The 25136-nt window shown below is 41.0% G+C and overlaps 2 protein-coding genes across 5 annotated transcripts in view; one reads left to right on the forward strand and one right to left on the reverse strand.

Moving 5' to 3' along the window:
• SMURF2 (SMAD specific E3 ubiquitin protein ligase 2) overlaps nt 1-7183 on the forward strand; it is a 60105-nt gene extending 52922 nt beyond the window's left edge. For both annotated transcript variants that reach the window (XM_048324111.1, XM_048324109.1), the window contains 5 exons: nt 99-236; nt 465-585; nt 1959-2160; nt 3178-3253; nt 3529-7183. In XM_048324111.1, the coding sequence (XP_048180068.1) occupies nt 99-236; nt 465-585; nt 1959-2160; nt 3178-3253; nt 3529-3628 (637 nt within the window). In that variant the 3' untranslated portion in view covers nt 3629-7183. The remainder of the gene's footprint in view (nt 1-98; nt 237-464; nt 586-1958; nt 2161-3177; nt 3254-3528) is intronic.
• On the reverse strand, nt 5878-24342 carry CEP95 (centrosomal protein 95). Of its 3 annotated transcripts, XM_048324107.1 has the most exons (22): nt 24124-24342; nt 22722-22850; nt 21648-21755; nt 20682-20792; nt 19597-19705; nt 19056-19165; nt 17516-17715; nt 17044-17113; nt 16340-16386; nt 15107-15228; nt 14660-14789; nt 14366-14480; nt 13819-13982; nt 13448-13540; nt 12923-13073; nt 11671-11831; nt 11153-11227; nt 10522-10674; nt 9394-9540; nt 9234-9305; nt 8978-9161; nt 5878-5967 (listed from the first exon to the last, which is right to left on the reverse strand). In XM_048324107.1, exons 1-21 carry the CDS (start codon nt 24143-24145, stop codon nt 8985-8987), a joined length of 2466 nt encoding a protein of 821 aa, XP_048180064.1. In that variant the 5' UTR covers nt 24146-24342; the 3' UTR covers nt 5878-5967; nt 8978-8984. The 3 variants fall into 3 exon arrangements, with proteins under 3 accessions (XP_048180064.1, XP_048180063.1, XP_048180065.1); XM_048324106.1 differs by having other exon boundaries at nt 5878-9161; XM_048324108.1 differs by lacking the exon at nt 20682-20792 and having other exon boundaries at nt 5878-9161.
• Nucleotides 24343-25136: the final 794 nt, after the last annotated feature.

Raw genomic sequence — 25136 nt, forward strand, 5'->3', positions numbered from 1 at the left:
TTGAAAAATGAGGTTGTACTTCTGTCAGATAGATTATGGCTGTAATGTATTTGCAGAATATGTTTTCCCTCAGTCATTTGCTGCTTTCTTTGCACCAGTGAGAACGATATCACTGGGGTCCTGGACCACACGTTCTGTGTGGAACACAACGCCTATGGGGAGATCATTCAGCATGAGCTGAAACCCAATGGCAAAAGCATCCCCGTGACAGAGGAGAACAAAAAGGAGTATGTCAGGTACATCAATAGCTTTTTCCAGTTTTTTTTTTTTCTGTTTCCTAAGGTGGGGAGGAACCATTACTTGTTGAAGTAGTTGTCAGTGTCATGCTGTTGGGTTTTGCTGTGGGGTTGTGCAGTGGTGGTGGTGTAATGCTGTCAGTGGGGCCTTGTTTTGGGGCTGGATAAATTGCAGGTTTATTGTATTTGAATACATCCTCCACAAACCCAATTTGCACTTGCTCACAGACTTTATGTGAACTGGCGGTTTTTACGAGGAATTGAAGCTCAGTTCCTGGCGCTCCAGAAGGGATTTAATGAAGTAATCCCACAACATCTGCTGAAGACATTTGATGAGAAGGAGTTAGAGGTCAGTGCACCAGTGTTGTGTTGTGTCGTCAAGTGTAACGAGGCTCTTGGAGCTGCAGGAACGCAGAGCTGTGTCCTGGCGCTCCCAGTGTGCTCTGACCTGGGATAGGGGCAGGATAAGGGGCTGAGCAGGTTGGGGGGCACCAAGGCTGTGTGTGCCTCCCACTAGAGATGTGGGAGTGTTCTGGAGGTGACAGCTCACAGCAGCTGCACAAGTGGCCAGAGCTCCTCTCCGGTAGCTGAAACCCCTCTGAGCCTTCTCAGGACCTCCATCGACCTCGGGCTGTGTCGGCTGTCACTGCTCCAGCAGAGTCCTGGTGCAGAGTTCTCACGGGGCAGTTTCCTCATATGAAATTTGGTGCTGCCAGGAGAACAGTCTTGTCACTCCCTCCCACCACTCCCTCCCAGTCCTTGGTGCACTGCCCTAACTGGTGTCAGGCACCTGGGTTTTGGCAGAGCTCAGTTTTGCCAGACCCCATTGGCCCTGTAAATCCAGCAGAAGGAAAGGTGCTGTCACAAACAAGTGTGCTACAGAATGTCAGGACCAGCATCCAAACAATATCCTCTGAAGGCAAACCCCTAGATCCCAAGCTTGCTTTAAACTGAAATGTAATTGCAGTCTGTGGAGCTGAGGGGTTTGCCATGTAAAATGGCCACAGGTAAATTATTCCCGTGTGCTTCTGATCCCTGGGCTGGAACATCAGTGATTGCTCATCCTTCATCCTGAATGTTCTCACTCCCAGCAGTGAGCCAGTGAGCTGCTAACCCAAAATCACTTTGCAGCTGTAGAATAAGAAGGAGGAAGGTCCAGTGTTCTTAGTCATGAAAATGTCTTCAGAATTATGATCACATCCACGTGAGCTTAACCCATCCATTGTGGATCTCCCCTTCAGGAGCACTGACAGCTCAGTGTCAGGAAAGGCTGCTCTGTCTTTTGTGCGTGATGTCACAGGAACAGGATTCCTTTTGGGGATCCAGAGTTGGACCACCCAAACTGCACCCTGGGCTATGCTCCTGAAAGAAATACTGAGGTCAAATGTGAATTATTACCACACTGTCATACAGAGGTGGAATTTGTGCTTCTCTTTAACTGACAGGTCAAGGCCCTTTTGTCTAAGCTTGAAATGGCTGTTTGGCGTTTTTTTAATTTGAAATGAGTCCACTTGAAAAATGGTTTGTGTACAGACGTAAAATTAAAAAAACAAGAAAGATACATTTCTGCATTGCTTTAGATGAGGGAAAAGTTATAATTTGCCTTTGGTATAAAATCTGTCTATTTTTCACAATCATTGCTTCATAATTTGTCTGGCTCCAAACCCATTTTTATAGTGATCAATGATGAAATACTATAATAAATCTATTTTAAATTTACAGCTCATCATTTGTGGACTGGGAAAAATTGATGTTAATGACTGGAAGGCAAATACCAGGTTAAAACACTGTACCCCGGACAGCAACATCGTGAAATGGTTCTGGAAAGCTGTGGAGCTCTTTGACGAGGAGAGGAGGGCACGGCTGCTCCAGTTTGTGACTGGCTCCTCCCGGGTGCCTCTGCAGGGCTTCAAGGCACTGCAAGGTAACACCGCAGGTGCTTGTGCTTGGGAGCACGGGGATCAGCTGGAAATGAGGCTGGGGGCTGCAATATGACTTCTAAAGAGTGATTTTAATGGTCTTATTATGAGTAGTTCTTTTTTGTGTGTTTGTCTGGTACCTTCTTATTCAGGTGCAAATGGCTCTTCTATTTCAGTTCTGCACTTCCTTCTCTGGCAGGAGGTTCTGACCAGCTCAGATCTTAGAGGGGTTCTCCTTGGGTGTATTCCAGAAGCCAGGGTTTTAATTCCTAACTTTTACAAGCCCTCATCAGTTGCACAGCTCTGGGGGTTCTTTTAGACTGAAATGCACTAACACAGCTCAAGCTCAGACTCTTATTTAACAGCAGAGTCCCTGTGAGAAACACTGACCCTGTGAATTGTATTTTTAATGTCTGCTCAGACCAGGATTCAGTTTTGCTCAGGTTTGGACATTTGTAACCACTTCTGTCCTTTGTGGCATCTTCAGTGCACACCAAGTCTAAAGGATTGCTGTGCTGCAGTCTTTTTTCTTTAGCAGAGACATTAAGGGGATTTCTAGAAGTCAGATTAATTTAATAAAATTATAAGGAATTGACATTGTGATTCTATGGAATTTCAGTGGAATTGGCCCCTATTCAAGACCTGTTATAAAACAGGGACAGGTATAGCTGTGTGAGTTTTGTTGTGTAGGAGGGGTGAGAGAAGTTAAATTAAAAACTGTTAGAATTATGCAGTACACTGTGTGAAAAAGGTGATCTATTCTTCTTTATCAGTGCTTTGTTCCTTACCTTTCCATAACTGGAAAGGTTATATATATATATATAACTGCAGGGCTGTCTGTGTGGGCAGGGAGGAGTCTGTCCCACAGCCACTGGACTTTGGAGTTTTTTCCTGCCTGTTTATGATGTCACCTTTCTTTGTGCGGAGCTTGTCGTTGTATTTTAGTCGCTCTCTTGTTGTTGCAGTGCAAAGACATTTCATGTTGTTCCACACAGTAGTAGAGATCTCCTCTGGATTTTCAGGTGCTGCAGGCCCACGACTCTTCACAATACACCAGATTGATGCCAGCACTAATAATTTGCCGAAAGCTCATACCTGGTAAGACTTTTTCAGTTCTCTGTTGTGATCTGTAGCTTAAGACCAATCTGCTGTCAGAGTATTTAGAGCAGTCTTACTTCTTTTCTCTTTTATGATGTAATCAAAGCTGTCCCTTACTGAGCAGCAGAGGTCTGAAAACTGGAGATGGCTTATGTTTGTTTAGCTGGAGCTGCGTGGCCTCGTTAAGCCTTGCTGGCACCATTTGCAGCTCAGTGAGGTGTGATAGACCTGGCAGTGATGGTTGGAGAGCTGACACCTCTCTGCTTCCCCCCCAGCTTCAACAGGATCGACATTCCCGCGTATGAGAGCTACGAGAAGCTCTACGAGAAGCTGCTCACAGCCATCGAGGAGACCTGTGGCTTTGCTGTGGAATGACCCTCCCTGTCTCTTCCAGACTCTATTTATACTCCTGTCAGCCAGAAAGCCCTTCCTTCCCTCAGCCAAGACTCAAGAAATGCTTGAAATACAGGAAACTTTCCCTTTTCTACACTAGGACACTGGGAGGGAAAGGACAACTTCGGGATTTTTAATTTTTAAAAATTTTTTATTTCAAGAAAATAGGTTCTGTGGTTCCTGCCATAGGATCATTCAGCTGCTATTAAAAACTAATATCTTGAACATACAGAATGCTGACTTTTCCTACATTTCAACAGTTAAGCAGTATTCTATACTTAAAGACTACTACTATTTTTTAAAGAGGTAATCTATTATATTTACCTACCTGATTTCTATTCTCAGATACCAACACACAACTTCAGCAGTCGGTACAAGTCACGTTTCAGCCTGTTTTAAATGTATGATACTGAACAGCATCTATACTTGCTATTTTTGGAAAAAAAAAAATTTTGGATTATTCTAACTTTGCATAAAATTGGCTGAAAGAATCATTAATCTTTTTAATGAAAGCTACTTACATGTTAACTGCATTTTCTTACAGTAAACCATTATATTCTGCAATGTAAATTCCAGGTAAATGTTGCCACAGGGCTTTTTTTATATTTTTCAAGCAGGAATTCCAAATAAGACGTTTTGGGGTCCCATTTATATCACTTGTCAGATTCCTCCAGCAGAATTTCTAGTGAGTGACACAGACTGTATTTGGTACAGTCCTTGTGTTTACATGTGGAATAACCTTTTCTTAATGAACAGTAGATGTTTTGATTTTTTTTTTTAAACAGCATTTTTTTAACAAGTCAGTCAAGAGTATTTTTTGTTGCTTTTGACCTTAAATCGAAACACTGCATTTTTCAGCTGTTGAAACACTGATGGGCTTTGCCAGCAGAAGCCTTTCAGCAGTTTGTTCCAGAACCCATTCTGTCCAGTCAACCAAAGTTTGTTTGAACACAGCCAAATCATATTCTATATTTGTTGATGCTAAAGATTTATCAGGTAAAACATGTTATAATCTTTGTCCAGCTGCTCATGACACATGGGTTTAAGTTCCAACTAAGGAAACATGGTGTATTGACTGAAATATGTGTAATGTGCTTTGGAAATGAGGTTGTAAGAGCACATAATTTATTGATTGTAGGGATGGAAGTAATTATATATATGATTTATAACATGGGTTGATCTCTTCAAAAGGGAATAAAATGCACTACCAGTAGAGGGAACTGAACTTTGACATTAGTTTGGAGATTCTCAGTTAAGATCTGTCTGATTGCTCGTGGTGTGTGGATAAATCGGGCTGCTTAAGAGATGGTGTCATTCTCCTCTCAGCCATGACAATATTTGGAATAAGTAGCAGGTTTTTTCCAATCAGTGTTGTGTTTTTGTAACTTAGGTTACAATTAATCATCAAATCTGCACTATTTTTTCACTGCCAGTGAGAGGAAAGTCAAAGGTATTGAAAATGCTAGAGGGATGGGATGTAACCAGCTGTTCCATGTTGCAGTGTAAGTCACAGTGAACCAGCTCATTTTGTGTCTGTTCTATGGAGATTGAACTAAACTTTGCTCTGCCAAGTCTGACTGCCACAGTGAGTAACTACTGGATGTTGTGTGTTAGAATTGTGGGCAAGGGACTACTTTTACAGAATTGGGGTAAGAATCTGCTGAGCCAAATCCACATGTTGGTTTGATTATTTTTTTTGTACAGCTGTTGCTGGCAGGTTTTGTTCCAAGGGACTTGCTTCCCTTTCTGGGCTGGCTGCAGGATGAGGCTACTTAGGGATGTAAACAGAAAGCCAAGAGACTTGCTGTGACAGCCAGGTTTGAAATACATCAGAACCTTTTTTTTCATTTCAAGGGACCCTTGCACTCCTGTTGAAGGGCTGGTACTTTTGCATCCATGCTGGGCTCCCCAGTTTCAGGGCTTTCAGGTAACTCTGTTGCCAGAGAAGCTGCCACTGTGCCTGTGCAGGTCTGGGGGTGCACAGCAGGTTGTTTGCCACGCCAAGTGCTGCCCGTGGTTGGGACCACAGCTCCAGACCCACTCTGAGCCTCTGCTCAGCCCGTGCAAGGTCTGAGTGGTGTGAGTTACTACTGCCAGGGATTTTACAGCTTCTTGTGACTGTTCACAGGAGAGACCGCAGTGTCATAAGGTGATTTTTTTTTTTTTTTTTTACCCTCTGCTCTTCCTCAGGCTGTGGCCACAGCCTCCCTAGTCACGAAACATGACAAATATAAAATCTGGCTGGTGGATTTATTGAATGCATAGTTTATTCAGTCACCTTGCTGTCATAAAAGCATCTTCAGGGACGGAGGAGATGAGCTCTGCAGAATAGAGACCCGAGATCAGCTGATAATTACATTCATTTTCACAGCAGCCTTAGCAGTACATCTGTTTTTCTACCAAACATTTTGGTATGGCATTGAGAATTTTTTTAACTGCCACAGGTATTGTAAATTTAATATATTATAGGCAAAACTAGACAAATCTGTATTGAACTTTCCATAGCTGACAGATGAGGATGAATATACCAAGTATTTTGAGTGCCTTTATACCTTCATAAAGACTGAGAGCTTTAACTAAAGCACCTCATCACCCAGTCAGACGTTTATCTGAAAATGGTAAAGGCTTGATGCCTTTCCAAAATTTTGTTTCAAGAATGTCAGCTACTTTCCCCTCAAAAAGGTGCTAAGCCTAATATTGCATTTTAACCTTGGACTTTCACCCCATGATTAATGTGAATATTTATTTCAATGTGTCCCTCTTACTGGGTTTTGCTTTATCCAGTCTTTAGTTGTTTTAGAGAGATGTCACATCATGGTTTTATGCTGTTGCTTTTCATTATGAATGTTTAATTATGAACAGTGACTTTTGTAGATTTCAAATATACAGTTCACAGTTGAGTTTCAGAGGATTTAATTTCTCGGTGTAAAGAGTTTTGTAATGGTGCTTTGTACAGTATGTATTCTAATTTTTTTTTTTGCACATAGTTTCAGTTTCCCTAAACTGATTTATTTGTACCAAATTTTTGTGTTGTACTAAAGTCCAGAGCACACAAGCTGTTTTGAAATTCCTGTTCTACAACACTACATCTGTACTGAACTCCTGGTGCGTTTAAATGGCTGCATTGATGGAAGTTCAAGCTTTGCTCCTCTGTCACAGCACCATCCTCCAGCTCAATGTAGCATCTTTTTAAACAGCACCACACAGTTAACAGGTGCCATTTGTTGTACTTTACACTATGTAGTAGGTTCCTGGCTCTACCACAGCCTCAGAGCTTTGTCTGTAGTTGTAATTAGTTTATACAAGTGTAATTACTCCTCCACAAACTGACAGTTCTTAGTTTATCATTTCCAGTGTATTTATTACAGAGTGTTTAAGCGTTGGTATCATTGTATTTTCACCCAGCTGTTACATGAGCTTTAACAAAAAACAAATCTGTATAAAATGGTTTTTAAGTACTTCATGTATGTATCCATGCAGAAGTTGAGCAATAAATTGTATGCTGTTTGCACTGTCACAGCATCAATGGTTTTAAAAGTTTTAAGTTTTTCTTAATTAAAACTTTAAAATGTAACAATGTCATTTTTAAGTAACTCAACTTTGTTTCAGCAGAAAATACTTAAAACTTGGTGACTTCCTATGTGCTGTTACCTACAGCAAGGAGTGTGCTGAATGTTCTAGTCAAACACAGCAGGTCTTACTTCTGGCTCTCAGGTACTGGCAGGTCTTGGCAAGGACAAGCATTATTCTAGCACTGGTGAACAGATGTCTCCTCTCAAAACTCAGCAAAACTACACCATCATCCTTGAGGGAAATAAAGGTAAATTTGGTAAAGACTTGCTAAATTTCATCAATTTACCTGATAAATATTGTCCCTTAAAGGTTTCAAGTTAGCCAGGCTTATACCAACTCCCTGAAAAGGTTTGTAGAAGTCAAGGTCTGTGTTTCTGGTTCTGTGGAGAGGTTTTGGTGTGTTTTTTGGGTCTATTTTTGCAGTGAGGTAGCTCATGCTGTAACAGCTGGCTGGTTTATTTAATTGGTAAAAGCAGCTCCTTCAGATGTTGGGGGCGGCTTTTGTTCCTGTTCGGCTCTTTTTACAGTGCATGAGTGTGAATTCTCTGTGTGTTGTCAGTTCCATCAGAGACACCCCCTTCACAGCAGCCTTTAAGTATTTTATGTACAATGCAATTAAATCCAGTATTCCTATATCACTTCTCGCACAGCAATTTTAAGCAAGAACTCTTCTACTGAGGCAGAGGACACTCTATCAGTACTGGACTTCATTAGTACCAGCTTGGTTTTGTGTAATTGTTCTTAGTTTAAGTACTCATCCCTCTGTGTTGGCACCTCCTGGGGCCCACCATGTTTGGCTGGTAAAACCTGGAGTTCCTGCTGAGCACTGTACTGGTTATAGCACTGGAAGATGCTACAGCAGGTGTAGTGCCTGCTGTCAGCTCCTGCTCTGCCTGGAATCAGACCTTACAATCTGAAGTAAGGTAAAAACTGACTGGTGAAATATTTAATTGTTCTTTAATTCTGGTTCTGTCAGTGTGAAGATGGAGTAATCAGGCTGCACTTGTGAGTGTGGCCCGGAAGAAGATTAGGAATGCTGTCCACAGCTCCTTCCCAGAGGGTTCACCTCTTGCAGAAGCTCATCATGTGCTGCTTTAGAAGAACCTTCATTGTGTTCTAATTTCAAACTACTTTTCCCAATGCATTTGTAGCATAGAAATAGTATTTTATATGCCTTTATATTTTATCAAGCCAGCAACACCAACACTGCAAACACAAATGAACTGAAGGAGGAGTGAAGTAAGTAGTCTTCCCTTGCTTAATGTTTTAAATTCCCAGTTATTTATGTCAGGTTTATTACAGGCATTCTCTAACTTGGCCTTTCACAGGAAACCTGAACCTCTAATGTTCTTTTAAAGATCTTCTTGTGCTTTGTGCGCTTTCCAATCCGTGATTTCTGGCTAATGGTGTTACATGGGCTTAGCATCAACAGCCCCAGCACAGATGCAGCGGAGCCTCAGCATCCAACTCTTCCACCAGGATAACTTCACTAAAGCCCTCTGACTTCATCCCAACTTCCTCTGAGTAGAGCCCAACATTATCCCAGCCTTGCTAGGAAGGTAAAAAGTAGTTCAGAAACTTCATTGGTAATCATAAAAGTGCTGTGGAGATCCCAGATCCCAGCAGGTACACCCCTGACAGGTCAAAATGACAGAACAGATATCTTAGAGAGAAAAACAGCCTCACACCATCTTCCCATTATAGCAGCTCTCAAAGACTCTGATCATCTTAGCCAGGGAGGACTGCAGTGACATTTACCCAAGTCTTAGAAGAAATGGCTTTGGCTGTACTGGAAAGAAGCCATCTGAAGTCTGGTTCTCAGTCTGTCTGCTTCTAGTTCTTGAAAAAAGGTGTCATCATCATTGTGTATGATTGCTGCTTGCAGTTGCTGTATTTCCTTTTCCATCTTTGATCTCAGTTGTTTTCTTGTTTTCTGTAGCATCTAAAGAAAATACTGACATTAGCCACAGCATGTAAAAAGAAAAGGCAGTTGGACAAAATTAAGAATACTTACTTGTGCTTGTGCTTTCTCTCTGGTTTGGATTTCTTGGAATTCTTGAGATACAGCTTCTGCTAGCATGGAAAACTAAGCATAACACGTGTGTGAGTTGAACTAATTAAAGAAAGACCTCTAAGTGGAAAATATGATCTGTCTGATCCAGATGAAGCTTTACCTGATCTTTGTAGTAGTTCTCCAGAGACTCCAGCTCATTCTGGTGCTCTCTCCATTGTTCATCACGCTTCTCTTGAGCATATACTCTCAGGTCCTTCAGTCTTTGCTTCTGAATTTCTAAGCCTTCTTCAAATAAGTTTTTAAATATCTGCCAGCAATTAAAAAAAACAAACCTGAAACTTTCCCAGGAACTTGTAAGTATACATTTACATTTTTCAGCTGCTTTATCTCCTGATGGAATGGTGTTTACATGAGGATAGGCCATAGCCCATGAAAAAGTACAATTATGTACCTAGAAATGGTGGTGCAGATACAGCTGAGCTGGATTTGTACTACTCATTTAGCTGAAATTCTGATAGATAAAATAATTTTTCATGTCAGTTTAGTCAGATGACCCAACTGTGCAAGCCAGGACCTTTGAACATGCACTGTGATTTACAACCCACCCTATACTCTGACTTCAGGACATTCATCCAGGTTTCCAGCAGCAGGAACTCCAGCCCGGACTCAGGCTTTCCCTTCCTCCACCAGAACACTTACCAGCTGTAAGCTCACATCTTGAGGCAAACAGTTCTCAAATCACTAACAGTGGATTATGCAGTAAACTTCTAATCTTTTACTTCGAAAGGTGACAATTGTGTATCTGCTCTTGTGGGGCCTAGTAACTCTCCTTGCTTTCCGTCACTCTGATGTTCAGCCCTAACTAGATCGTATCTGTCACAAAGTCCACTTTGTTTAACAAAGCTGCCTGTTTGATCAGTTCCCTTAACTGAAGATTTAGATTGTTTTCTTTGGATGGTGACTATAGGAACAACTTCGTAATCCTAATGTTTCTGAAAACTCATTTCCCCAATTTCTCATGTTACCAGCCCTGTTTTTCCACACTGATACTTCATCCTTTCTCCTCCTAGCCCCATAAATCATCCTTTCTTTCACAGTGGTTTGCCCTGCACTGTATCCATATTTCCAGAGAAGGAACCATTTCATCTGTGGCCTTGACTGATCAACCACTTCCTCCTCACTCTGAGCTCTGGTCACTGCACTTGCAGCATTGAACTACCAGACCTCAGCACTGGGGTCCAGACAGGAAAGAATTGCACACTTGCAGAGCGAGACCCCTTGTCTTCACCTTTGCCTCCCGTGTCCTCTCCCGCATCATCTTGGCGCGGAGCTGGACCCTGTAGTCCTCGTAGTATTTCCTGGCCCGGGCCACCTGCTGCCGCCTCTCTGTCACCTTGTTCTGAGCCCATTTCTGGCGGTAGATGCGCTGCTTGATTTCTTGCTAAAGGGAGAGCAGGAGCTGTCAGACCACCAAACTGCCAACAGATACTCCTGCAAGCAAAGCTTTGTTAATCATTGCTAATTAGGGTCCTTTACTGAGGACCTTCTCCACATTCCAGTTTTACACTGCAGCTATGGTTTAAAGCTTTAGTCACCACTGATGTAGCAAAGTAGTGTCACTAATAGAATTAAGGAGTCAACACTGTTCTGGGAGCTGCAACACAACCTCAGGTTTCTCCTCCTTGCACGTTTTTAGAACTTGTTTTACCTTTTAAAGCAACAATGCAGTGTAATAATAATACTCCATTCCCATGACCCTACCACAAACAGATTATGTGGCATTTTGAGACAACAGCTACTCAAAAAGCATGAAGTTGTCATAAGACAAAAAGCCACTTTCATGATCTGGGAATATGCATTCTAGATAGCTCAATGTGAAATCTTTGCATTATGGAACAAACAGTCTTCAAAGAACATACCAGTCTCTTGCTGTGATCTTGATCTCTCTTAATAATTGCAGTAAGCAGCTCATGTTTCTTCAAGGCTTGTTCAACCTGGAGGTTTAAAGAAAATGTTAATTACTTGCATTATTCTGCAGGACAAGCTGTCCTATGCAGCAGGTTTAAATATTGCTCCTCTGCTATGTTTTGGGTTTTGTGTTGAGAGTTGCCTTGTATAAGTTAATCAACTTTTGCATCTCATAACTCACTTTTAAACTAAAAGACTGTTCAGAACTAGCAGTGGAAACTACAAAATGCTTTTAAAAAAGCAATAGCAACCCTAGGCAGTACTCAAAAAAAACCAGTATGAAAGAAGGACCACAGTATTTAAGTGGCTGATGAAAAGTTGAACCTATGTATGTAAATCTGTACATCCCTATTTAGCCAAGCTCCCAGAACATCCTTCCACACTGTGCTGTGGGTGTGCAGGTGCCCTGTCTGTGCTGTTGATGTGGTGTCAGGGTATCTCTGCTGCCACTCAGCAGAGATTCACTCACTTCATTCTGGAGTTTTGGTCTAGGTCTGCCAGAAAGCACCTTAAGGTGCAGAGTGTGTGCAAGCTGCCGCTGCCACATTTTATTCAGAGTACAGGGTGAAATGTGCAGGTGGGGAAACTCCTCCAGAAGCTGCAACAGGAGGTCGTTGTCTCTTATTGTCACTGTAAGATAAAGACAGAGGTAAGCAATAAATTCCTGGAGAATACATTTCGTTGTAAATTCATGCAGACAGTGTCAGCCTAAGTCCAGAAATATTTTACTTTAAACACTGTATAAAATTACCATGCTGCTGTTACCATGTCAAGCTAAGCCCAGAAGGATATAACATCATCCTACCAGCACAGCAGCAGAGAAAGCAATCCCAATCTTCTATTGTTTTCTCTGAAGAATTGAGCTGTAAAGCTCAGGTGTCATTTCACTACCACTACCACATCCAACTAAGACAGGTATCACCTTCTTTCTTTTTGTGGTTCTGACCATCACTAATCAGTGATTGTTTTCTCTCTCTGGTTGCAGCAACTTAAAATAAAGCCAGCACAGCAGTGGCAATGACAGATCCAGGTCAAGTAAACAGGTGCAAAATAAACTTTCCCAGTACATCTCTGATCTTTCTGGCAGGAAGAGATGATAGGGAGATGAAGCAAAAGGGTATTTACCAAGTATACGGCCTTCAAAAACTGAAAAAAAAAATAAGGCAGTGTAGCTGAGCAACATCCAGGTATATAGGGGATTATCTGGTGATCTTATCCATAGGCATGCACAGTGCTGATTACCAAAACTGGGCCTAGGATTTGCAGCTTGGCTTTCTTGAAGCATCACTTGCCCAGCAGAAGCAGTGGCAGCATTAACACCACAGTGGCAGAGTCCTGACAAATCCTGCTCTGTTACCTGTACATGGCTCACCTCAAGCCACAGGCCCAATTTTAAATCTGATATATGCTCAGAAAAAAAACGAGAGCTCAGTCTGTAGTGGAATAAGCACAGGAGTAGCAGCAACGGAAAGAAACTCTGAAAATAATCCAAAGGATTTTAAGGAAGTAGCAAATGGGTCACAATTTGATTGTGCACCGATGGTTTACATTTACTTAAAGCATTACCTTCCCTAACAAAAATCCAGACATATAGAGGTCAGAAGAAGGGAAAATGCTACAGCTGACTGGTATATGTTGGACTGGTGCCTTTATTCTTGGAGTTCAACATGCGCTTTCAAAAGATGCCAGTTTTCCACCAAGTATAGTTTTGCAGTTCTTACTTGGAGCTGCTTGCTTTGGCTTCATGATCCCTCGTTTTGGAATCCACTGGCTGTATTTGGGATACTGAGGTGTGGTTTTTCTAGAATAAACTTTCACTGGCTGAGACATTTTTGGAGGTTCTTGAAAGATGTTTTCTTTATACTCTTGTTCCTTAGGAGCAGATGTAAAACAGATGGAGAACAGGTATGAGAAGGGAGACTGATAGAACACAGTTTGGCTATCAGAACTTAAATGTCTTTCAGACTTTAGCATGAGAACTTGGACATATTGCATAAGCCCAGAGTTTACAAAATACAGGTCAGGGTTCAAATAAAGGTTAAATCTCATTATTGCATAACCTCAGCTCTTCTGCAGCACTTAACATTAGTAAGTTACTACTTCAGTTGTACAGTGTTGTAACTATGACACTGGCAGTCAAGGAGGTTTTGTACCCAAAAGTGTCTGGACAGACCATCTAGACAAATTTAAAAAGAAAAAAAAAAAAATCAAAACACAACCAGCAATCCCCACAGTGTATCACCTACCACTTCCTTGGCAGCTTCTCTGAGCTTGGAAAGTATACACCTCTCCCTCGCTTCATAAATTCTTAGCTCATTTTCATAAGCTTTAGTGACCAGCTAGAAAACAAAAATAAAAGGACTTGTCAGAGGAAATAATCAGTCCATACAGCCACCTTGTTAACTTGTTTGCTGCATGGGTCAAAGTAGCTTCTTCCACTTTAAGTTCTTTTTTTGCAAAATTTAGGGTTTAAGTTTTTTCCTCATCAGGCTACAGATGAAACAGCATATGATTACTAAAGGAGACCAGATGCCCCCATTAAGTAAAAGTGTTCTGTTTTCATGGTTTTAGTATAACTATTAGTAAGAATTACCACAGGGTCTAATCTAAAAATTACCTTTGTTTTTCTTGTTCTTTCATCCCTGTCTTTCTGCAGCTGGCTGCGTATTGTCTTTATTTGGCCTGTTCCACTACCATGAAGTTCATGTTCCTGATGCTGAGATGTGGGTGAGGCTGGAGAGAGGGATCGTGGCCTGCCTGAGTACCTTGGATGTGATGTATCTGTAGGGAAAGGTCATTCACTGAGTATCTAATTTGGGACAAAAAAACCCCAGTGACATGTATTGTGACTAGGCCCTCATTTCAGAACCACAGTCCTGTGAGCTTGTATTCTGTCCCTCCCCCCACTTTCTATACATTTTTTACTGCAGCTGTGTTTCCCTTGTATTTTTTTGCAAAGTTTTACCACCGTTTTTTAAGTGTTAAACAGAAACTTGGTTGCAACTCTGTTACTGTAGCTCAGGTTTGGATCAAAGACAACACAGAAGTGAACTAGCAATATAAAACTTAGTAACTAACTGTAAATCAGTGTAGCAGCTTTACATGAAAAGGTTTCTTTTATATTCTTTTCCATCCCAATACTTAACTGACACAAGGATTGTTACCTCTCTTGGCTGCCCTTCGGCCATAGTCCATGACATTGTCACTGTGCTGTGACAGGCTGTCCTCATCTGTCAGCTCCTCTTCTCTCATGTGCTCACCCAAAGCTCTCTTCAACATCTATGGGATAGATTTTTTTGTGGGGGTCATGTTCAACAGACAGTTCTGAAGTTTGAATGAAGTAAAGCCACGTGTTAGTTGCAGATTTCCTATTCATCCATATTACACTGACATTCTTCTTCTCTCCACTGTCATTACTAAAGCTGGATTGCTCAGCTCAACAAGAGATTTTTACTTACTAAATCTAGTTCATTTAGTCTGTGAGACAGATTTTCTGATGCTTCATGAAACTCTTGCTCAGGCACCTTCTCCTTTGTTGTTCTGTGGGAAAGTGAATCTTCAAGCAAATCTGCGGTGGAATTTTCGTATCTGCTGAAGCAGAAAACAGACAGATATCCTTTCTATTCCAAAAACTTGAAGATGAGCATTATCTCCCACAATTCCAGTTCACTTTTTGCCTAAGCATGTTTTTATAGGATTAAGTAAAGCAGAATGTGTAAACGCCTATAACCATATTTAACAAAATGAATAAATGTCAGGAGAAACAGGAAATCTTTCTGTTAGAATTAGTATTTCACTGCCACACAGCCAAGGAAGGAAAGATCTTATTTAAAAAGGGAAGTGGGGCTGGCTGGCCATGGAAATGAAAGTACCAGTGTGGTTCAGTACCAAAAATCTGAACTTGCCTTGGTGTTCTAGGCTGGTACCGAGATTCAGGTCTTGGAGTCTGTGTTACTTGTTCAGCACATAGTGAAAGCTTTTTCTCAAAAGAGGAGGCAGATATAGAAGACTCATATACCAGAGGCACCTAGGAAAATGATTAAATGAAGATTTTATAGATCATGTGAGTAGATGTTGTAACAGAACCATCTCAAACCCTGTGAGTATAGATACGTAAAAACAGGCTCCTGACTGCAGATAGTGTGCTTTAGAGAATTAATGTTTAAAGAAATGGACTAGCAAAGTATGGAAGATCAGTTCACAGCTAAACCATTGAACCAGAACAGGGTCTAAGTTAAAGTAATGAGTATCTCCACATTCCACCTCTTCAGTCTGCGACTGATGCCAGGTAGTAGAAATAAGCTGAACTTCCCTTAGTACAGACTGAGCTGCAGCTCACAGTGAGCCAAAAGAGAACACTCATATCCTTGTGCCATTTAGCTGGTTTACTACTGCCTGGTAACTTCTCTGTTCAAACTGGAGTAACTTGGGCTTGGCACAGACGTACTGGGAAATGCACCAATGGAAAATGAGTTTCAAACAGAGACAATGTAGAAGTAAAAGCTGTTGAAACTATTGGAATAAGCAAAGTCTGTGAGAACCTCTTGTGGCCGCAGAAGGCAAAAATCGCATTTCCAGAGAAAGAAACTTCCTTTACAGACACATTTCTATGGGGACAGAATGGTATCTGCTGATCAGTTTGTGGGTTTTGCATTATTCAGTTTTTGAAAAGCAAAGGACAATGCAAGAAAATAAAATGAAAGAATATAATAAGCATTCAGGGATCTTTAAAAAGGAGTAAATATAAGTTTTATTGGCCAAAACCCCCAAAATTCTTACTAATTTAGGATGCTGATACACTTCAGAGAAAAAAATGTGACTATACTCCTGTGCTTTGTACATTTTTGATTAAAAAGCAAGATAACCAGTAAACTGGTTGGTTGTGATAAACAGAACTCTGTGGGTGCTGGCTCTGTACATTTTGGAGCAAACAACTCCAGGAAGAACTAAGAACTGACATGACTCACAGGCTGCACATAATCACAGTCTAACAACACTACATCACTGATTGTATATTGAGGAAAGCAAGTCCAAAGCAGGTTTGAAATAAGCCCAGAAGTGCCACAAGGCAACAGACAAATTAAGCAGAAATCAAAAAATATTGATTGAAATTCCAAAAATTTAGATGAAACATGTACCTTTGTCACATTGTCCTCAGCATCATCTGATCCCACCATTTCTCCCACTGCAGAAGCAGATGACAGGTAAGTGTGAGTTAATGGCACTGTGCCTACTAATGTGGGCTACAAGTAAAAAAAGATATGAGCCATGGCCTGTGGATCCAAATTACTGAGAGAATAGAATGACCAAGCAACTTTGGTTACCCAGTTGTGACATTCATTTTGGTAATTTCTCCAGTCTTCAATGTTCAGTGTCATGGGAATGCTGTGGAAACTAAAAAAGGTAAGGAGTGTTTCCAAGGCAACAGAGAAAATGAATACTGAAAAAAATAGCCTCTAAACCTTTCTACAACAGCAGTTAATGGTTTTTTCTTCGAACTGAAACTGGCTTGGTTGGCCCATGTTTCTCTGCTCAGAATAAGCTCAGCCATGGGACTTATCTGCTGGAAGAGACTTCTGTAGTATAGGTCCATCTTAAGGGGATTAACTAAGAAAGGAGTTGAACTGGGGACATGGATTACTTTTTTCCAGTACAGGGAACAGATTAAAAGTAACCTATTTTTGTTTCTCTGTAAAGCAGAGATAGAAATATGAACTTGTGGCTGAATGTAAAAAAATGCACTAGCAGATTCAAAACAATGTTTCTTGTGGTGCCAGTAAAAATAAATGCAACATTATAACACTTAAGAGTTACCCTTATAGGATGCAAAATTTTCTCTCACCAGGAATCTTTCTTGACAGAGGAAGACTATCAGAAACATCTTCAAATTTTTTGCTAGGTGACTTTTCAATCTGAAATAAAAAGAAAGATGTGTTTTATAAATTCACAGGAGAGTGCTGACAGGAAGGTCATACATTAGGTTTGTCTGCAAATGGAAATCAATGCTGATTTTATAGATAAAAATCACTATAATTATTTTGTTGACTATACTGTAAACTGTGCAGTTGCATTGACTGTGGAGATGTGTATGTATATATGTAAGAAATAAACACACCCCTCAAACTAAATTTCTCTCAGGACACTTAGTGAAGAACGAATACACAATCCAAAATTCCTGGAACTGAGATGAACTCTGACACATTCAGAAGTGTTCTTCAGGGACCAGCTACTCCCATTCTGCAAGTAAACTAGGAGGTTTTAAAATGAAAGCAGTATCGGTTACTAAAAGAAAATTAAATAATCAAATTCCTTACAGTAGGAATGTTCACTGCTTGACTGCAAGCCAAAGCTGCTGCCTGTCTGTCTGAGCTGTGGCAATCTCTCCATCCTGGATCCGAGGGCTGGAAGGGGGGCAGCAGAAGAATTGCTTGCTGAATAGGCTCCCCCAGTTTTGTATCACTGACACTCAAACTCCCTTTGTGAAGTTCACCAGCATGAACAGACTCCATCCATCCTGAAGAGGCAAATACAAAGAACTTGAAGTGTTACCTGGGAAAGCAGAACATGTTTTGTGCATTGTCTGTACATAATAAAGGGAAGTGTCTCAATATCTAATGTGAGCTGCCACCTTTGTTGGATTGCATAGGACAGTGCTGTAACATTTTTATGCCTTAAGAACATGATTTGAGGATCTTCCACAAGGACTTTTTAGTGTTTTGAACCAAAAAAAAAAAGAATACAAACCACAATTAAAAACAGCCTAGCTGAAGCCAAATCCTAGCTAAGCAGAAATACCCCAGATAATGAAAGTTTGCCTATTCTATTTTATATACTAAAATATCGTATTTCTGAAAAGAATTTATTTTAAAACACTAAAGTGTTTCCATTCATGACTAAAGCTCTCCTACACACTACCCTAGTTCCCTACACCCCTAAGTCAAAATCAGGTGGATGAGCTATCAGAAGAATCAATACCATCTTCCTTTTCCTTTACAATCCCCCTTTCACTTTCTGACAACAGTCTGGGCAATGCTGCAAGAGCCTCGGAGCTTTCAGGTTCTTCTACCCCAATGTCCTTTTCTGCTAGACACAGTATAGGCATCTGAAATTCTAGAAGTGGATGCTTAAAAAGATTAAATTAAGAGCTATAAAACATCTTGCCATGAACTATTGAGATGGACAGTTTTAATGTCTGCTCATTGCTTGGTGTAGCAATCCATACTATGCTCAAAATCTGTTAAATTCTTATTTGTAATTCCAATCAATGAAACGTTCATAATTCATAATATTTCTTTATGCCTCTACTTGAGGAGATAAATCATCAAATAAGAACAGGAAGAATTGGAATATTCTTATAGAAAAATAGGAAATAAAAATGAACTCCATTTAAGTCATCTGCACATTATTTTTTTCAGAGCCACCCATGAAGTTTTGAAGGGACACACACTCCTAAAACATCTTCTTTAAGAATGAACTTACTAGTCTTTTTACAGTTTTAAATAATACATATTACACTGCAACAAATGAAATAAAGTCTTCAGAATTCTCCTATTCTATTGAAAAAAAAAAAAAAAAAAGCGCCTTTGTAGGAGAACTGAGTTAAAACTCAAGCAACAAACCTTTATCCAAATAAGGTAGCTCATGAGTCATGAAACATAATGCCTGGAATATTTACTTCCAGAAATTTTAACTTCAGCAAGATGTATTAGGTTATTGTGGGTTGTTTGGGTTTTTTTTTCTAGTAAGGATTTAAAACAGTATTTGTCTGAAAAAAGTAACTTATAAAAAGGAAACAAAAAGCCTGGAAGTCTTACTACAGAAGAGTGTTAACATATTTTTTCCACCCAAACTCACCTTCCCCTCTCTCGGAAAATGAATGAGCAGTATCTCCAAGTTTAATTAATTCACTGGTAGATCCTGAGCCATCTGTATCACAAGTTAGAACAAAATATTCTGACTGGGACCTAAGGGGAACATAAAGCCATCAAGTATTTCCTCTCTCAGCCTCTGCCCGTTCAGCCCACGAGATGGAGCTGCCGAGGAGCGTGCAGGACATGGTCCTGCTGCTACAGAGCAAACCAGAGCAGGAGTCACAACCACAAACTGAACTCAGCTTAACGAATCAATCTTTAAAATACAATCTTTAAAACTGATCCAAGTTTTCAAGTTGTTTCATTCCACATAAAAAGTAAACTTAAGGGAAACAGAATCGCAGCTCTTCAAGGGCAAAAGAAGTCCCAGATGTAATTTTAGCCCAACCGAAGGAGTCACCTCACATTCCTTTTGGCATATGTAATCAGTAGGTGTCTATACTATAAAAAACCTACTAATTTCTCTACAGATACACAAAGACAGTCAGTCACTATGTCAAATAAATATTCAGAATTGTTCTTACCCTTCAACTGATGAGAGTAGTGTATGTTGTATAAGTTGACCAGCAGTGCTTTCCAGCTGCTCTTGAGATGCAATTTGAATTTCATCCCTGGACAGCACATTTATATCAGCTGTTAATAACCAAGAGGTAATTATTTTCAAGAAAACTACTTCTACCTATAAACTAACAGGTATTAATTCCAATATAATCAAAACAGTTTATGTGTAATATCAACATTATAGTGTTTTATCTAAAATGATGACATGTAACGTTCTCCAATGGAGGGGGACGTAGGGTAGGTGGGGCAACTTTTATGGAAAGCTTTGAAAAATTATACCACTACTGTATATCCCCTAATTCCAGTTTTTAATAAACCTTTCTTCTTCCTCAAAAGAACTAAACTCTGGACTTACAGCTAGAAAATTTGAGCCACTAACCCCCACTGGGTAACAAGACTAGCAGTCTGAGGGAAGGGAAAAGCAGTACAGGCACTGAACATTACTACTGTCCTCTTTCTTCTGTCCACTCTGGAATAGGTCAGGAGGAAACTGTCTCAGGCACCAAGAGCTCTCCCCTTTATTCACAGAGTGCAACAGCCAGTGGTGACAGCTCTTATTAGCTCTGAGATAGGAAGACCAGTACTGTCTCAGTAAGATGCCTCTGCAGGGCTGAGCACCTTCTCTTCCCATTTTCCTCAAAATAACCCCTGCTATGGATCTACTCCCAAGACCCACTTCCCAGGAAAGGATGTCATCCCCCTTATGTCCTAGTAAGTAAAAGGGACATTTGTTCATTGTTCCAATTAAAGCCAACATTTCCCTCCTTGAATCCTAATCCTAAATCATTTGACTTACAGGTTGAAAAGCAACTAACAAAGGATGAAGTGTCTAGAGTAGGTTTCTGCCACAAGAATGAAGCAGAGGGGAAATAATCTATTTTATTATTGTTTATGAAAATAAGGAATGCAAATATTCAGCTTCACCACTGAAATTTCCTCCCCCAGGTCAGTTTTGTCTTTCACTTCTCTCCATTGTCAAGGTTATAAGTAACAAAAAACTCCAAATAAATCTTTGCTACATTGAAAACATTTTGGGTTTACATCTTACCTCCAGTCTGAGAAGATGCTTCACTGACTTCTCTAAGATACTCTAACAAACCATCAAATATTTCAAGGAGGTTTTTGATAGATTCCCTGTCTCCTTTCACAATGTTCTCACCTTAAGAGACAGTAATGCCACATATTAATAATTAGTACTTCACAGAAGAAGAATTCTCAAAAGCAAGTTTTCTGTAGGAGAGTGCTTGGAAATTCTTGTAAAGGTGTCAGCTCAGAAGATACCTGGTCACTTATTTATGGCTATGTAGGTAAGCTTAAGGTATATTTTAAGTGTCTTATTTAAATTTGCATCTTTTCAGTTCTAATAAGTGAAAGTTTATTGATGTAATAACTGCTTTCACACACACAAATATTCAGGGATATTTTCAGGGACAGTTGTTATTTAATATTTTTCTTACACATAAAACTATAGCACGAACCAGTCTACGGAGTGGCAGCAGGATTGCAAACACCAGCCACTGTGTACAGGCACCAAGTCAGAGATACTTCTTATCAAGCAGTTTTCATTCTTTGCAGGTTATGCTATGTGAGACCATACACAGGAATACTCAGGGAAAGCCATTATCTGCGTACAGATAACAGATATCACAACACACTTCAACTCTTTACTCACCAACTTTTAAAAATGTAGTAACAACTTTAGAACTCCAGAGTCATGTCTTAAAACCCAGTGTCCAAGCCTGAGCCAGAAACAGATTTAAGGTAACACTTCAGCAGCCAAATGAAGCATGGCTGGATGTTAACTTTAACATTTCTTATTTATTCTCTCTTTGCTGTTTCAATTTATAACCTGATGTCCAAGGCAAGGGGTCAGTGTTCTGATGACATCCACTACCATAAAAAGACCTTCCATGCAAGTATGAAAGCAAGCTGTGTAACATCAGATTCTTAGAGTGTTCTAGTTAAACCACACAGATATTCAGCTGGTGTTTGTCTCATTAAACCAAGTACTTACCAGTGATGTGAGACAAGCTGACCTGCAAATAATCCAATGCCAGGGAATCTATTACTGCTTGTACATTATGTGCATCATCCTCTTGGCTTCCGGGAGCAGCTATGAAATCTATGCAAAATAAATAATATATGTTAGGCTATTTAAATGGATAGCTTGTTACAGGTGCCTTAATTAAACTACTTTAACTTCTGCTTACAAGTTAGTATTTTTTCAGTACCTTGTGTCCTTGGTGAAAAGCCCAACTATCATATGGTCCTATGAAATCTTTTATAAGTATTGAGCACAAACTTAGAACACCCCCTGGAAGATATGAGGGTTTTATCAGGATTAAATTCAATAATAGAGACTACTAAAGCATTTCTCCTCCTCCACTGCCACCACACACACCTGGTTCAGGTCATCAAACTGGAATTGCAGTTTCTGTTAGCTTCTTCTTTTCCTGTCACACACTAATTGGACTGCAGTGTATTCTACTTAATTGGGAACAACATTATTTTTAGTTCTGGGCTTACATTTAACAGGACTTCTACCTTCAATAGGTGCCAGTTACCTCAGTGCTATTAAAATCTTCTGCAATTAGTAGTCTGACACTTCCTACACATAACAGTTTATAAATAAAACAAATACATAATTGTATAGACTTTGCTCAGTTGTTTTCACTGAAGTCCAGTGGAGTTCGGTTAAAGCAGGGTTAAATCACAGCTCAGCTCTTAGCAGACTGTAAGTATTAAGCATTTTATGAGAGCAGACTTCAGTGTTAACACTGGTGTAAGATAAAATGAGCCAGTTCACACTCTTCAGAAGTATTATGCCCAGACAGCTTTCAAGGCCTAATTTACAGCAGTTTTGCTGTGGCTATCCTCATAGGTGCCATTCATAGCAGTTCAAAATTAAAATAAAATTGGCCAATATTACTCAAATCTTCTTAAAGAATGACAATCTTATATTTTTGTCTTGGACACAAAAACTTTAAATCCCTAAATCTGTAGGAAGTTTTACGAGTTTCAATTTTATTTAGCTACAACATGCACAGAGACAAAAATAAAAAGCAGATTTAGCAATTATGATTCTTACCTGGTACTCTTTCTCCTAAGATTGACTCATAAAGACGAACAAACACGTCAGCACCACATTCTGAGAGATGCTTTATGTGCTGGTTTATGTGACAGGTCCTTAAAAGATCATTGGCAACATCAACCCAATCTATTTAGAAACAAACCATTAATGTCACAACTGAAAGACATAAAGACACTGTTACTTACAGTGAAAGATGGGACCCCTGTGTCTTTGACTCCACCAGAGGTGGTCAAACCCAGGAGGCTGTCCCATCCATCCAAAATATTAAACATATTGTTCAAGTGCAATCATAGCAAAACTGGACTAAGGAGGTGAAAGGCACTGAAGTACCACAGGCTGGGCAGGTTGATTTCCCCCCCCCCCCCCATGTAATGAAAAACAAATTTGAATCTGGTCTCATAGCCAGGAATTCCAAACCTTCAACACCTTAACAAACCAAGCTTTGATACACCATTTATCAATGATCAGAAATAACAGGTACTATTCTTACAAACCCAGGTTTTCTAATAGTCTTAGGCAATGACATCACTTCTAATGCAAATATTCCTCATGAAAGGTAAATTCTACATTAATTATTTATTTAAGGATTAGAATACGGAAGTGGTCCTACCAAGTGCTCTGTTGAGCACAATGATACGTGCATCAATATCCTGACTTTCCCCAAACTTTGAGTCCTGAGTTCAAAGTGCTTTGAAAGATATGTATCCTCTACAGTCTTCCCTGTCACTCAATTCAAGTATCAACTTGGAAGAACTAAAGTCTCCACCTCTGTTAGTCTGTGATTTTTAAGTCCAGATTTTCCCCCAAGATGTTCCTTTTGGAAATCAAAATAGTATTTTAGCAAGTATTAAGAACTTCAATTTACTGGAGAGAGCATAAGTCATGTTTGGGAGGAAAAACTATAGAATTACTACAATAGCAACTAATTTGTACAGTTTTCAGTCTTCTGTTCATAGGGAGCGTTACTTTTCCATCCCTCAACTCCTCAATCAGTTCCAGACATCACTTTAAGTTTCAGATGCATGAAAGGGTAAAGTAGCTAACATCTCCTACGTTTCAGGCTGATGTCTTGTAAGACCTAAATTACTGTTCATCTGCAGCTTTATTAAACTAAAAGCGTCGCCAGGAACGGAACAAAGACAAAAGAGGGGAAGGGGGAGGTTAACGCAAAGAGCTTAAAAAGCCACAACGCACGAAAACGACAGCTTTAAAGAGCTGAATAAAATGGTGCCAGCGATGCGAGCAGCAGGGAAGTGATGAGGGAGAAGGAAGCTCTCCAGCTTGCCTTCCCCGGCTCCGCAGACACCAGACCAGCTGCTGTTCCGGGAGCGGCACCCGCCCCACCGCAAGGCCGGACCCTAGCGAGCCCCGGTCAGAGTCCTCCGAGGCCCGGCCCTACCTGTACCCTCAGCGCTACCCATGGCGGCACCAACGGCTCAGCCCCCGCCCCCCATTTAAACCGCGGCCTGCGCACTCATTGGGCAGGCGCCGCAGGAAGGGGCGGGGCTACGCACGCCAGGGAGTCCGGTGTTTTCGGTCATCGCCGGTGGTACCGGGGGGGGGGGGGGGGGTGGGGCGATCGCCTCTGTACTGGGATTGGGAACAGGACTGGGTTTGGACTGGGAGCAGGAACGGGGAGGAAAGAAAGAGCCCGTGCCCCAAAGCCAAGCTGCAGCGCGGGTCACGTGCTATCCCCCGCCACTCCCCGGTCACGTGATGGGCGCCCCCGCCGTTCCCCGCCCGGATCCCCGCGGTTCCGCCCGGCCGCCACCACCACCGTCCCCGCCCGCAGGCAGCATGGGCCGGCCCCGGGGCGCTCCGGCCGCCGAATGCGACTGGCGGCGTAAAATGGCGGTGGGGGAGGTGGGGTTTGCCCTGGAGGTTCCGCCTTCGTCACCTGAATGGGAGGCGGCTGTTGGCGTTTTCTCGGTAAAGATGGGGAAAGGGCCGGCCTGGGGTGGGGGTGGAGTGGGGGAAAGTTCTAGCACTCGACCTTGCAAGCTGGCCCGGGACGTTTGCCGGCCGGTATGTCCATTAACGGGGGGCTGGTGTTAATTGCCACGATACAGGTTTGGCAGGGTAACCCGAAGGCATTTCTGTATGAAAGGAGTGCTAAAACCTTTATTAAAAATAAGATTTAGAAGTGAGGCTTGCTGTATTAGCTGCTAGCACAGTTTTTTGGAGAGGTTGGATGGTGAAAGTCTATTATCTTCCTTTCTAAGCAACAATATTCCATGCTCCTCAGGAATTCTGGGTTTTCTGTGTTGAAAGAAAAAATGGTGCCCTTTATCGTTAAACTCTTCGAGCACGACGAAAGCAACTGAGGTCCCAATTTTGACCGTAAGAACAATGACTGTCAGTAGTAACCTCAGTGGTGTGAGCTCCAACAGCCCACGGGTGTCATTTGTAGAT

This window comes from Corvus hawaiiensis, chromosome 19 (genome assembly GCF_020740725.1).
Source record: "Corvus hawaiiensis isolate bCorHaw1 chromosome 19, bCorHaw1.pri.cur, whole genome shotgun sequence".
Classification (NCBI taxonomy): Eukaryota; Metazoa; Chordata; class Aves; order Passeriformes; family Corvidae; genus Corvus; species Corvus hawaiiensis.